Raw genomic sequence first — 14,018 nt, forward strand, 5'->3', positions numbered from 1 at the left:
GTGAGGTGATCCGTGATGTGGAGTAGTGCGGTGTGATTAGAGGTTAAAACTGATAAGGGGGATCCTGCACTATACATTATTGAGGGGATCACCCTTTTGGGGTTAAAAAAAACCTATGTCAGGTGAGTGCTACCTTGAGTTTTAAAAGAAACCCTGGTAGTCAGTATATTCAGACCAGATAGGGGAAGTATCCTATAAGTCATGGGAGGGGAAACCTATCTCAGGTCACTCCCTCAAAGGTTTGCAAACATGTTTTGCGCCTGGTGTGGGCCTAAGGATCTGTGGCGCTTAGTCAGGACAAGAAACATATATTGAACAAACTACCCCACACTGAGTTGGTGCCCCTGGGGGCTACTTACAGTGTGCGTTGTTCAGGGTCCGACCTGTAGGAAAGAGAAAACATAAGGAGAAAAGAAAAAGGTTATTAAAAGCCTGGTTGAGAAGGCGGTGGCGTGTCGCTCCACTTCTTTAACTGCAAGCTCAATTAAAAAAATCAAATGATAATAGCGCTCCGTTATTATCCTTATATTTTTTGTATTGAGCTTGCCGTTGAAACGGCGGGGCAGGGCTGGGCTGCCCACATCACAGGGTGGTGGCTGCACCTTCGAGTGCATGGAGGTTTTGCCGCCCCGAAACGTCATACCCACTTTACATGTTCTCCACCCAGGCTGCATTACAGCCTAGATGGAGAACATGTCCAGGGTCCTATTCCCTGTCTGAGCACCGAACCATGGTGCTCAGACCAATCGTAACGCTGCACTTCAGTGTTGTAATTTGGCTGGGAGCCTGGATGCTTGCTTCCTGGTTCCTGTACGGAGGAAAGGCTGTTGCTGGCACCCGGCACGACCAGCAGGTAAGTTTCTTTCTTTTTTTCAGCTCAGAATGCCAATGAAGTGGTAGCAGCCATGGCTCTGGTGGATTAAGACCTCAGACCTTCTGGAAGCTGCTTCTTAGCCAATGCATAGCAGCTCTTAGCACAGCAGACTATTGAAAGTGTCCTAAAGCTCACGCAATTGGCGTAGAGATGTTATCTCAACGAGGAAGACCATTTTGAAGGTGGGGAGGCACAATGGAACACTGTCCATTGGTTCAAAACGGTACACACAAGGAAAATGGGAACCAAATTTAGGTCCCATTGGGGATCATAAAGGGCTTTAGCTGAAAACGTTGTTGCAAACCTTTAAGAAAACGCATCACAATGGGTGATTTAAACAAGAATGGTGGGTCCGGCAAATGTAGAAACACCAAGTAGGTCATCAAGTAACCTTTACCAGTGCCCAGTGCAAGACCCTGCTTGGTAAAAGATAGGACAAACAACAGCACATCCAACAGTTTGAAGAGCAATGGCTCCAGCTGGCAGTTTTCACACAAAGCTGCAAACTAATCGCTGCACCCAGCATATACATATTTCCTGTAAGTGCACTTGACTGCATTAATGACATTAACGATCAAGGGAGGGAGATCAAAGGAGAAAAACTGCCCTGCATGGAGGTGCAGGTTGCACGGACTCGGATACAATACTGTGCCCTGCTGCTGCAACAGACGATCTTCCAGAAGTAGCAGCCTGTAAGAGTTGAGTTGTGGGTTTTAACCCTACTCAAGCAACAGTCACAATCCCTGTCAGGGTGACCCACTAAAGTCACTAAATTAACCTGTGCTTAACACCCTGGGAACTTGGCACAAAGCAGCCAGGATTAACTTAGAGGCAATGTGTAAAATATTTATGCAGCACACAAACAGTAATAAAGTGAAAATAAAACACATGAAAAATCCCAGAGTAGATTTTATTAAATTGACACCAAAATGACAACAATCGAGAATTATGAATTCTTAAAGTTTAAGGTAAAAACTAGTGCCTAAAAGATCAAAACACCAACTACAGACATCTAGTCGCGCAAGACCATGTGAAAATCAAAAAATATGGCCAACCGCGATGGAGCCTGAGTCAGATACAAGAAATTGATTGGGCCCGGTTGGTGCTTACCATCTGACTTGGAATATTTTTTTTTTAAGTCTGAGAAGGTAGAAGTTCAGGGGATAAAGCTGCAGGCGGTGTCCGAGGAGGAGATGTCGTCGTCGGGGAGCTACTGGACGAAGTTGCGGTGAAGATTTCTGCATTGGGACTTAGTCTCTTTTTTGGAAGTCAAAAATCTCCAGCAGCACGAGGTTGTAACCGATGAGGGCTGCACAAGGCTGGATACCCCTTTCGTGAAGAACCACTGAACAAGATATGGTGCTGCAGAGAAGAATGTAGCAGAAGCTGCTGTGAAGTGAGGCCGTCCAGTGAGGCACCTTGGGCACATAGACAAGCAGGTCCAAGTCTCCTCTCGGTTCACAGAGCAGTTTTGAGCCAAAAATGTTCCACTGTACTAGGGACTTATAAGTAAATTAAATACGCCAATCAGGTGTAATCCAATTTTACTATGTTTTAAGGAGTGAGCACAGGCACTTAATCACTGGTTAGCAGTGGTAAAGTGCACAGAGTCCTATAGCCAACAAAAACAAATTTAGCAAAATAGGAGGGCGAAGGCAAAAAGATTGGGGTAAGATCACTCTAAGGCTGACAGGTGTAACAGCCTGATCAGAAGAAAGGTGCTAAAGCCCAGAAGTGCCAGGTACCACACTCTCCTAGTCCAATAAAGTGCCACTAAGATGACTTGGGGCTCATCTTTCCTGATCTTCTTCAGAATCCAAGGCAGGAGAGGTAGTAGCAGGAAGGCTAAGAGCCCTGTTCCCCAATCTATCTGGAATACGTATCTGAGAGACAGCCGTTTGATTTACTAGCACTCTCCCCTGAGGCGGAAAGCCGTGGACAGCGCGAGACGCTTTTAAGCATTTTCTTTTAAAACTTTGTGTAATAACGAGTATTTTACCTTTCATCTGTGCAGCTCTCTGTGTGGCACTTTGCAATTGTCTGGCGCTCTGTTGCTAGCCCAGCCTTACTTCTCTGTTCTCCTCTCCCAGCGCAACGCAGCAGATTACGTGCTGACGCTGCGGGAGAGACTCGCCAGATCCGCCATATTGGAGGGAGGATAGGGTTGCGGTCCAGTTGCTGGCCGCATCCCGCCCTCCCTGAGTACTTAAGCCATATTCTAGTGCGAGCGCGCCCATTGATTTACTAGCACTCTCCCCTGAGGCGGAAAGCCGGGGGACAGCGCGAGACGCTTTTAAGCATTTTCTTTTAAAACTTTGTCTAATAACGTGTATTTTACCTTTCATATGTGCAGCTCTCTGTGTGGCACTTTGCAATTGTCTGGCGCTCTGTTGCTAGCCCAGCCTTACTTCTCTGTTCTCCTCTCCCAGCGCAGCGCAGCAGATTACGTGCTGACGCTGCGGGAGAGACTCGCCAGATCCGCCATATTGGAGGGAGGAAAGGGTTGCGGTCCAGTTGCTGCCCGCATCCCGCCCTCCCTGAGTACTTAAGCCGTATTCTAGTGCGAGCGCGCCCATTGATTTACTAGCACTCTCCCCTGAGGCGGAAAGCCGGGGGACAACGCGAGACGCTTTTAAGCATTTTCTTTTAAAACTTTGTGTAATAACGTGTATTTTACCTTTCATCTGTGCAGCTCTCTGTGTGGCACTTTGCAATTGTCTGGCGCTCTGTTGCTAGCCCAGCCTTACTTCTCTGTTCTCCTCTCCCAGCGCAGCGCAGCAGATTACGTGCTGACGCTGCGGGAGAGACTCGCCAGATCCGCCATATTGGAGGGAGGAAAGGGTTGTGGTCCAGTTGCTGGCCGCATCCCACCCTCCTCCATACTGGATAAAAGGACCCACCCTTCCCGTCCGCGCAGCGGGTGGGCACATCGGGCGCACCGGTGGCGCGCCAAAGGCAAGCCCGTCTGTGCCCGTCCGGGGCCGGAAGGGGCTAGGGGCCCAAATCTCTGCTCAAGGCACCACCGATGCTCTGAAATCGATAAGATATTCTAAAGACCAGTTAATAAGTCTTCGCCCTTCCACTCAGAAAGCGTGTAATCATACGCTGAATGTCGTTAGCTTACCCCTGATTTGTGATAATTGTCGTTACAATCCAGTTAATGACACCACTGCAGAGGGTAAGTTAGAGTCTTTGAATATGCTATCGATTAACTGCCGCTCTTTGAGGAAGCATAAGCTGGATATATATGACCTCTTAGCGGAAAAACAACCAGATGCACTCTTCCTAACCGAGACCTGGCTGGATGCAGAGTCCAATCCTGATATATTGGAAGCACTCCCGAAGGATTATGGGATAATAAGACTAGACCGGGTCAAACAGAGGGGAGGCGGGATTGCCATTATTCATAAACTGGATTTGTTATGCACTTTTGAGACAGTACTAACTAAAGAATGTGAAGCTGCTCTATTTACTATAAAATACCACCATAACAGGGCTATTAATGGCTATTTGATTTATCGTCCGCCAGGTAGGACGTCGCTTTTTTTGGACAGCCTGACGGAAGTAATTGCCCTTCCTGCTCTACGGTATAATAAGTTCCTCATTTTGGGTGACCTCAATTTCCATATTGAGAATGAAAACGATAAGGAAGCTTTAAGTCTACTTGCATCTTTAAAAATGTTTAATCTTAACATTCAATCCCTGATGCCTACCCATAAAGCAGGTCATTTGTTGGACCCGATCTTTGCCAACTGGGAGGGGGTGGCGGTGCAACCCCCCCAGTAAGGTATTATGGTCTGACCATTTTTTGGTGGAGTTTACCATCTGTGGGGAGTCCAAGTTATTATCTAGCACCAAACCAATGGTATGTAAACGGAGGCAATGGGGGAAAATTAAGCAGGATCAGTTAGAGCTGGCTCTAAAAAGAAGCAGCCCCCCACTAAAAGATAATGTAGATGAAGCTTGGACAGATTATGAAAAATGGCTGTCAGGAGCTTTAGATGAAACTGCCCCGTGGACCACTAAGGCCCCTGCGAGGTGCTCAAAAACAGCTCAGTGGTTTAATAATGTTTTAAAAGCATGTAAAACGGAATGCATCTGGCGCAATAAATATGAGGAGGTGGCTAGACTCAACTATAAAAAGAGTATAAAGAGTTATCATAAATTGATTAGATCTACGAAGCGCAATTTCTTAAAAAATAGAATTGAATTGGCTGATAACTCTACCAAAGAACTCTTTGTTATTTACAAAGAACTCACCTCATTGAAGAGAACTATAGCCCCTGATCTACCTACATTCTATGGATATGTGTGAAGCTATTGCTGACTTCTTTGTGAAGAAAGTGGACAACATATACAAAACCTTTCCAGACACACAGGTAGAACCCCCTAGGGACACCTCTACTAACAGGGAGAGGATTAACAACGGATGCCTTAATCAGTTTGTGGTGCCTAATACTATGGAGTTGCTGAATATCATACGCAGCATTAAATCCGGCTCCCCTAAGGATGTGGCTCGCCCCAACGTCCTCAGGAATCAAGTCGAACTTCTGGCGACCCATATAGGCCACATGGCGAAACAGTCTTTTCTAACTAGCCACATACCTCAAGACTGGAAAATAGCGCAGGTCATTCCCTTAAAAAAAACAAAAAAACATTTGAGTGCTGCGCAGTTGGATAACTATCGACCTATATCGCTGCTGCCTTTTTGTGCTAAGGTGGTGGAAAAGATAGTTAATAAGCAGCTCTCTGAATACTTGGATAGCGGACTACATCTGCATCCCTCACAGTCAGGGTTTAGAGCACACCACTCGACGGAATCGGCACTCCTCTTTTCCACTGAGCTATTGAGGAGTAGAGTAGATGAGGGGAAGACCGCCGCGCTCCTTTTATTAGATCTGAGCGCGGCAATTGACACCGTCTCCCATCCCCTGCTGCTTTCTCGTCTTGATGAGGCGGGTATCGAGGGTCTGGCTCACGAGTGGATGTGTTCATTTTTGGCAAATAGGCAATTCCAGGTCTACTGTCCTCCTTTGAAATCCGAGGTGCGCTCGCTCAGACACGGGGTGCCTCAGGGCTCAATTCTGAGCCCGACTCTGTTTAATCTTTGTATGGCACCCCTGGCCAAGTTGGTTGCGGCGTACGGGGTTGAGATAGTGTCATATGCTGATGACACCCAGCTGGTAGTGACACTGTCTCAGCCCCCGGAAGAGGCCTCAGCTAACTTCCCGGCATGTCTGAGCGGAGTAGCTGGATGGACGAATACCAATTGCTTACGCCTCAACGCTAATAAAACTGAACTTTTGGTGTTGGGGAAATCTCCATCCATCTGGTCATCGGCATGGTGGCCTAAAGAACTTGGCACCATCCCTAAACCATTAGAACAGGTTAAAAATGTAGGGGTCAGACTGGATGAGCCTCTATCCTTCGAACACCACACTAGAGGGATAGCAGGGAAATGCTATGGGATCCTTAAGGTCCTACGCAAGACCCTGGACTCACTCCCTGCCAATAGCAGGAAAACGTTAATCCATACTCTGGTGACGCCCCATCTCGACTATAGTAACGCCTTGTATTTAGGTTTGAGTAGGAAAGGATTGCATAGGCTTCAATGTGTCCAAAACGCGGCAGCGAGACTAGCTCTCAACCTCTCAAGAAGATCTTCAGGGAAACCAGCTTTAGTTCAACTCCACTGGCTCCCTATACGGGAGCGTATCATCTTCAAGAGCATGTGTATGACTCATCGCATTGCTTATGAGAGAGGTCCCGCCTATCTGCAAAAGCTACTCACCAAATACCACCCTAATCGTCTTTTATGATCACAGGGCCGTATGCTCTTTCAGGTGCCCAGAATTCAACGGGCACGGATGGGGGGACGGTCTTTCAGATATTTGACTAGCAAACACTGGAATGACCTCCCCATTGAGCTCCGGATGGAGCCATCAGAAGGAAGCTTTAGGCGCAAACTGAAAACTCACCTCTTTCCCAAATCTTGATATTCTCCTGTCCTTTCCTTCAGCGGCCTTCTTGCTTTTGGGGTTTAGTGCTGGTAAATAGTATTAAAGCACGGGGACACACTGTTCCTAGTGTAACCAGGCGCTATATAAAAGGTGTTATTATTATTATTATTATTATTAGCCGTCTTAGGCGCTCCAACATGAAACGTGTTTATACTTCACGTTCTCAGCAGTGGTGAAAAGATCGGGCTAGGGTACTCCTCATCTTTGGAAGATGCCCTGCGCCACCTTCGGGTGTAGCTGATATTGGTGACCCTCCTAGCACAGGACCCAGGACCTCACCCACCCTGCTTGTTTAGTACCAGATGGCGGTGGTGTGATGTGTGAGTACTTGCATGAGTCTCCCTTTGATGGTTGGCAGGAAGGCCTTAAACACCAAACGAATCGCCAGCAAATTTGTATGGAGGCGGGCCTCTGCTAATGACCATGATCACCTGCTATCTTACCATTCCTTTGGCCCTGGAGCCACTGACAGCCTTACGTCATATTGTTTAAAAATGTACCTTCTCCAGGAACAATAATTTTAATCTAAAACAATTCAGGACTATTTTGGACATTTTACTCAGTATCGTCTAACATTTGTGTGTTTTACTTAATAAATATTTTCAATAAAATTAATTTCCTAGGCTAGGTACACTGGAGCAGTGCTTGAACTAACACTTGATTGGGAGAAGGTATACCATCGCTAAGCACTGCTAACTGTATACGGCCTTCATGAACCTGTCATCTGCTTTCAATTGCGTGAACAGGAGTAAAATGTGGCAGAAGTCGATCAAAGTGTGGTCAGAAGTCCCCTTTAGTTCATTTTTTACACACCCTTCACGAGCATCTAGGGGTAAGGGTACAGTATGGTCAGTTTGGGGAACTCCTAGATGTCTTTCCGCTAGTGAGTGGGGTGCGTCTGGGGTGCGTTTTGGCAGTACTCCTTTTTATTTGTTATACGAATGATCTGAATACCCACTTCTAGCTCTACCAGGGATGTGCATAAAGTTGCCAACTCCGCTGTCACAGCATTACTATATGCGGACGATGCAGTTTTAATGGCTAGCATGCACGCTGTCTTGCGTGTTTTAATTGAATCTTCTGTGTTAAAAGGGATTTCCCAAAATTAGTTTTCAGGTCAAGGATACCCACAAATGGGTATTCTTGACCTGAAAACTAATTTTCTTCAGGTGCTAAATAGCCCCGATATCTATTGTAGTGTTTGTTGTCTCCTGAAAATGACCATCCATTGTAGAAAGTCTATGGAGGGGAGTTAGGTGTGAAGGCCTGCATTTAACTGACAGTCCCTTATGCACAAATATATGTAATTTTATTGACCTTTTTATGGTTTTGAATTTTAATGTTAACATTACGTGGTGCATTTTGAGGGACTGTTTGCTATTTATGTGAATTTTTAATCTTGTGCTTTCATGATCGTTTTCAAAGATCAAATAAAGATTTTGAAACTGAAACTACCGCCCATATGGGCCACAAAGGCAGAGCATGGCCAGTATCTGATTTTCAGGTAGGTACTAATGTTTTTATGCATCTGGTGGGTATATTTTGATTTGAATGCTAACTACATGGTTGGACGTAAGGGATAAATGTTGGTAAGTGAACCAAGGGTAAAAAGAGCCGCTTCAGCCACAGTTCTAGGTTTTCACAGCCATGTTCTGAAATACAACTCAATGATTTGATATTCTGGTTTAAAAACTGTGCCGTGCTGAATACGTCTCTAGTAAAAACAGATCTGAACAGTCAAACATTAGCAAAACATAAAGAAGGCATTTCAGTTTCACAGTTCAATTGGAGGAGCACATAATTAAACGTATTGGGAGACACACACTAACTTTATAAAAACAAACTGCTTGAGCAAACGGAATGATGCTTTGTACCAGTGTGATTTTGTTACGTTCGTCGTACATCCGTGTAATCATGCTCACATTCTCTCTCAATGGGAAAATGCTTCTTAAGTAAAGCATTGGAATACATTGCTTTCAACATGGCCGACAAAGTGAGCACTCATCTGTGTTGGGGTGTGCGGTGCCCAGTCTGAACATCCTGCAGTTATCTGCCTCGCGCAGCTGCGCGCCGCACTTATCACCGTACCTGCAGGATAATGCTGCCGTAGGCATTCTTCAGCAGATTAACCACGTCGGCGTGAGCGAGCCCGTCCAACGGCTGCCCATTAATACTGATAATCCGATCTCCCACCTAAAAACACAAACGCAACACAAAATTACAAACATTCGGCAAACAAACCAGACGGCAGAATCCTTAAATTCCACACGGCGCAGTCATGCTTTTCAGGGGAGCTTCGGAGGACACACTGAATGTTCACACTTCGTATACTTGGCTCTTCAAGAGGTAACCAATTTATTTTTTTCATAAACATAACAGTCTAACCGGCTATCGGGAATAAGCTTCGGTGTGCCCGTTAATGAATTCTGTTAAATTGGAAAACATGTCCTGGCTCATGCGCCGCGCTTTTTGCTGTCATGATTGTAGTGGAGCAGGTGTTTACTCATCAGCTGAAAAACATTGGCATCCTGCATGCAAGCAATCTAGACAATCTGACAAAGCAGCATGGCAACCAACATGCACTTTCGAGCTGACTATGAACCGAATCCGAGCTCACTGAACGGCTTTGACAGCACAATAGAAACACAACCAAGCAACAAAAGTAAATGTTGGTGTGTGTCAAGAGCTGCGGTTCGGTTATTAAAAATACAATGCTAAGAAGTAGGTGTTACAAGGCTATTTCATAAATCGAAAAAGTAACTGCAGCGAAACATTAAGGTTCTTTCTTCATTTGAATTTTCAAGTTAAAGTAATATGAAATAACTGACCGGTGAATTAATTAATTCGATACTAACTAAATATGTATGAATATAATGCAGGCCAGGTTTTGGTCCAGATAACGATTTTGGAACACATTAATTATGTAGGAGGCTGGTTTAGTATATAGATTACACTTATTTAAGTGTGCCACCCGGCACTAATCCAGACAACCTTTATGGTGATTTTAGTGGTCTTAGACAGCCATAGAAAGCTCTCTAAGTGGTAGCTGTGGAGAGCAGCCTTCAGGCTTAGTCCAGAAGGAGTGTTACGCAGCTCGTTTTACCAGATCTAATTATGTAGTGTAGGTTAAACAAAAAAGAACCACACAGTGTAGTTATAAAAATATGTCCATTTATTACCCAATACTCACCAACACACTGGTATATCTTCTAACTGGAGATATTAACACCAATACACAGTAATACTTCAATTGCAAGAGGTAAGTAAGCACAATACACAGTTGTCACCAAGGGGAGACCAAACCATATACTAAAGAAGTGGAATGCGAACTGCGACCGAAGTGGGGACTTGGACCAGGAGACTTAGACGAGCTGGGGACACAAAACCACCTAAGGTAAGTACCGAGGAACCACACGGAGGCTCTGTGTAGAGTGGAAACACCACTGCGTACTCAATGGGAAAGTCGCGGTTGCCGTTTAAAAAAATAAGGATCCTTCCCATTGGACCCTGACAAAACCCCGGAGAAGACAGAAGATTGGAGAGTCACCCCACCCTTGGATACCCCAGGAACCAGCATACCTTTAACAGGAAGCTGGGTGCACAGGTGCGAAGTGACATCGGAAACCGCCATAGACCACAATGGAGGACTTCAGGAATGATGCCGCTGGTGAAGAAGGTGGAATAGTCAGGTGAAATCCATGGGTGGATTTTTGAAGAGAAGAACCTGCAAGCAGAGGGGGCTGAGTCTACTCCACTCAGAGGTGACCAGGAGACATGGAAGAGCTATGACCACCAATGACGGAAAATGCAGGAGTGAGGACAGTGACATTGTCACTGCAGCTGTGAGGACCAGGCGATGCTGTGAAGAACCAGGAGCCGTTCACAAGCTGTTCCATGTCGGAAGTTGAGGACCAGTGGGGTTGGTGTTCTCCGGGAGCACCAGAAAGCCTTGGCAGCAGCAATAGACGTGGTAAACAATAAAGGAGCAACATTGGGACCAGCAAGGTCCAAGGGACTCAGACTCGCCAAGTACAGGAGACTCAGAGCAGGCAAGCAGGGAGCCCACTGAAGCCAAAGAAGACCCTCAAGAGGACCCGCAGGCCGAAGGCACAGGAGTCGCAAGAGGACCTCAAGCAGCTCTCCAAATATGCAGGCCCACAGTGCAGACAAAGACCTCAGTATAAAGAGATGCTGGAGGCCAGACCTTCTTGTAGCCTGAAGATCTCTGGATTTGTAGGGGTGTCCTGCACATGCAGTGGCACCCTTCCACTTATAATCAAGCACCCAGCCTTCAGGATTGAAAGGCCTGCCTTAGGAGTGACTAGGAGGTAGTGACCTCAAATATAAGGAAGCTTATATCTGTCGTAAGTGGTGAGAGCACCAGCTTACACAGGCTGCAATGGCATGCCTGTAGTCACGGTTTAAGTGGACTCTCCTGGGTGGCACAATACATGCTGAAGCCCAGAGGAGATCTATGCCCTGGGTAACTCAGTACCATATATTAGGGACTTAGAAAGGGTACACCAATAGCCAATTGGGAAGGTACCAAAGTACTTACCACTGTCAAATTTAGGGAGAGAGCACAGTGAATGGGGTACTGATTATCTGGATCCCAGTCAGACTAGTCATAAAACTGAATAACATCAGCAAAAAGTGAGGATAACCATGAAAGCAGATCCTACTTCCCTACACAACATTTCTAAAAACTGTTTTTCAGCACACAGTGGCTGGTTTGGTTTACTGACTGACAGTGCAACCATTCATTGCCCGCTTCAATTCCGTGTCAAGCAATTTAAAATCACAAACCAGCAGAACTTTTGATCAGTCAGAAAACTAGGTAAATTAGAGGAGTACAGATTAATTCAAGAGGTTTATACACATTCTGGTCTTGACTCTGTAAATCTTGTTGATGACCATGTGGATGAGAGGTGGGAGAACAAGCGTAAAGTAATGTTTTTGACCAGCTGATCAAAAGAATATTCCTGTTGGATCCTGGCTGGGGAAATTCGAATGCGAAGATGCAGCATTTTGCGTTTGCTGCGTCCGTAAACAGGTCGATTTCTGGCATTTCCCACTGTCGGAAAATGTCCTGAGCAACTTCGTCGTTTAATACCTAGTCTTGAGCTTTGGGGAAGTTGAGACTGAGGGACTCTGCGTGGACATTGAGTATGCCTGGAAGATGAATCTCAGAGATGGTTAGATGTCTGGCGAGTAGCCACATCCATTTGGCTTTTGCCTTCAGAGATAGGGGCCGTGACCTGGTTCCTCCCTCCTTGTTCAGATAATTCATTGTGGTCATATTGTCTGTGTGCACTAGAAGGGAGCTTGTCTGAATGGATGGGTAAAAAGACTTGAGCGCATGATGGACTACTCTCAGTGCCAACATGTTGATATGGCACAACCTTTCCGTTTCCGATGACAGTTCCTTGAACTTGCAGAGGGCCCATGTGGGCTCCACAGCCCTGAAGAGAAGCATCTGCAAGGAGTGCCAGCGTGGAAAGGCCCTGGTGACAAGACATACCCATCGAGAGATGAGTCCACTTCATCCACCATCGGAGCGAGTCTTTGGCCATTTAAGAGAGGGTCACTAAACCAAACGGTCCGTGAACTGCGACCACTGGTCTTCCAACGCCTGCTTGAGAGGGCACATGTGAAGTCTGGCATTGGGAACAATGTAGATGCACAACGGCATGGACCCCAGCAGATGCCACCTGCCTGGCTGATGGAGAAGGAGTGTGGAGGAGAGTCAGATACTTGTTGATTAAGGATAACCCCTCCTCTGAAAGAAACCCTCTTGTGTTTTCGGTGTCTAGGATTGCTCTTAGGTAGTGAATTGCCTGAGTTGGGTAGAGGGCGGATTTATTGAAGTTGAAGTGTAGTCCCAACTGTTGCAGCACTTGTGTGCAGGTCTGAAGGCATTCCTGTATGAGAAGAGGTAAGGCGTTTTTGTTTAACTAGTCTTCCAAGTATGGGTAGAAGAACAGTTTCCTTCTCCGCTGGTAAGCAGCTACGACCGACATGCACTTGGAAAACAAGCAAGGCGCTGATTTGAGCCCGAAGGGCAGGACCTTGTATTAGTAGTGCTTGGATGCCACTTCGAAATGCAAGATAATCAGAATGTGGAAGGAGACATCTTGCAGATCGATGGCGCTCAATCAGTCCCCCTGAAGCAGTTCGGGTTAGATCAGGTGAAGGGCAAGCTTCCTGAACTTCTCCTTGCAGATGAACTTTTTTTTTTTACATATATTTTATTCACTATTTAGTACATGAAATGCAAACACATGCCATGAGTATCCTAAGGAGCACTTCCCAGGTATATCTAATAACAGAGTGCTTCTACAGCACAATATCAAGTCTGGTAATTCACAGGGCTCTGCAAACAAAAGATAACCTCGTCCCCATAATTGGGGCCATTAGGTCCCAGGTAGCATTCAGACATCGCCTCTACAAAAATCTTCGAAATATGTGTGTTATAACAATATCCGTCAACTCAGTAACTTAATCCACCCCTCCCCCCATGCTGATGGGTAAAGTCCTAAATGTATCACTCTAGTGGACAGACCTTCTCCGGTTTGACTATTGGCTCGAGTCCAGAAGCTTGTGGTTCATCAAGTAGATTTGAGAGAACGAGGAGCCAAATTTGGAGTCACGGACCGTTAGTTTCTTCGCCAGCAGTAGGATCAGTGAGTGGGATAGGAGTTACTACGTCTGGACAGAATTTTGTCTGGTGTGCTATCCATCCATCATCTCCTTTGGTATCGCTTTGTTCGCCCTAAGTTGGCAGGGTATGCCCAGACGTGGGTCCCTTGCTCACTTTGCCACTGGATTCAAGATAGCCTGGCTGATGGGGGTTATGAACCCGAAACCAGTCCCAGGATGCTTGTTTCCGGTCCAGGGAAGACATGGCTTGGCAGTTCAGGCTGGACTGTTCCCATGAGTCACAGGGTCAGACTGATTTGCATATGGCCATGTCTGAACTGGGGTGGTGGAGTGAGCTAAAGAATGAGGATGGATTAAACCCAGCTCAGTTGACTGGGGGTGAGTGTTTGATTTGCTCAAGCGCTCCGTCCATCATCCCCTTTGGATATCTCTTTGGTGTGCTATCTAGGCACAACATACTATGT

At 46.1% G+C, this 14,018-nt stretch overlaps 1 protein-coding gene across 8 annotated transcripts in view; it reads right to left on the reverse strand.

Annotated features, from left to right (window-relative positions):
* The window catches only part of PATJ (PATJ crumbs cell polarity complex component), a 1,530,963-nt gene that overhangs the window by 112,130 nt on the left and 1,404,815 nt on the right, over positions 1–14,018 (reverse strand). For all 8 annotated transcript variants that reach the window (XM_078669616.1, XM_078669595.1, XM_078669605.1 and 5 more), the window contains one exon: positions 8,983–9,087. In XM_078669616.1, coding sequence (XP_078525742.1) covers positions 8,983–9,087 — 105 coding nt within the window. The remainder of the gene's footprint in view (positions 1–8,982; positions 9,088–14,018) is intronic.

Source organism: Lissotriton helveticus, chromosome 1_2 (genome assembly GCF_964261635.1).
Source record: "Lissotriton helveticus chromosome 1_2, aLisHel1.1, whole genome shotgun sequence".
NCBI classification, from domain to species: Eukaryota; Metazoa; Chordata; class Amphibia; order Caudata; family Salamandridae; genus Lissotriton; species Lissotriton helveticus.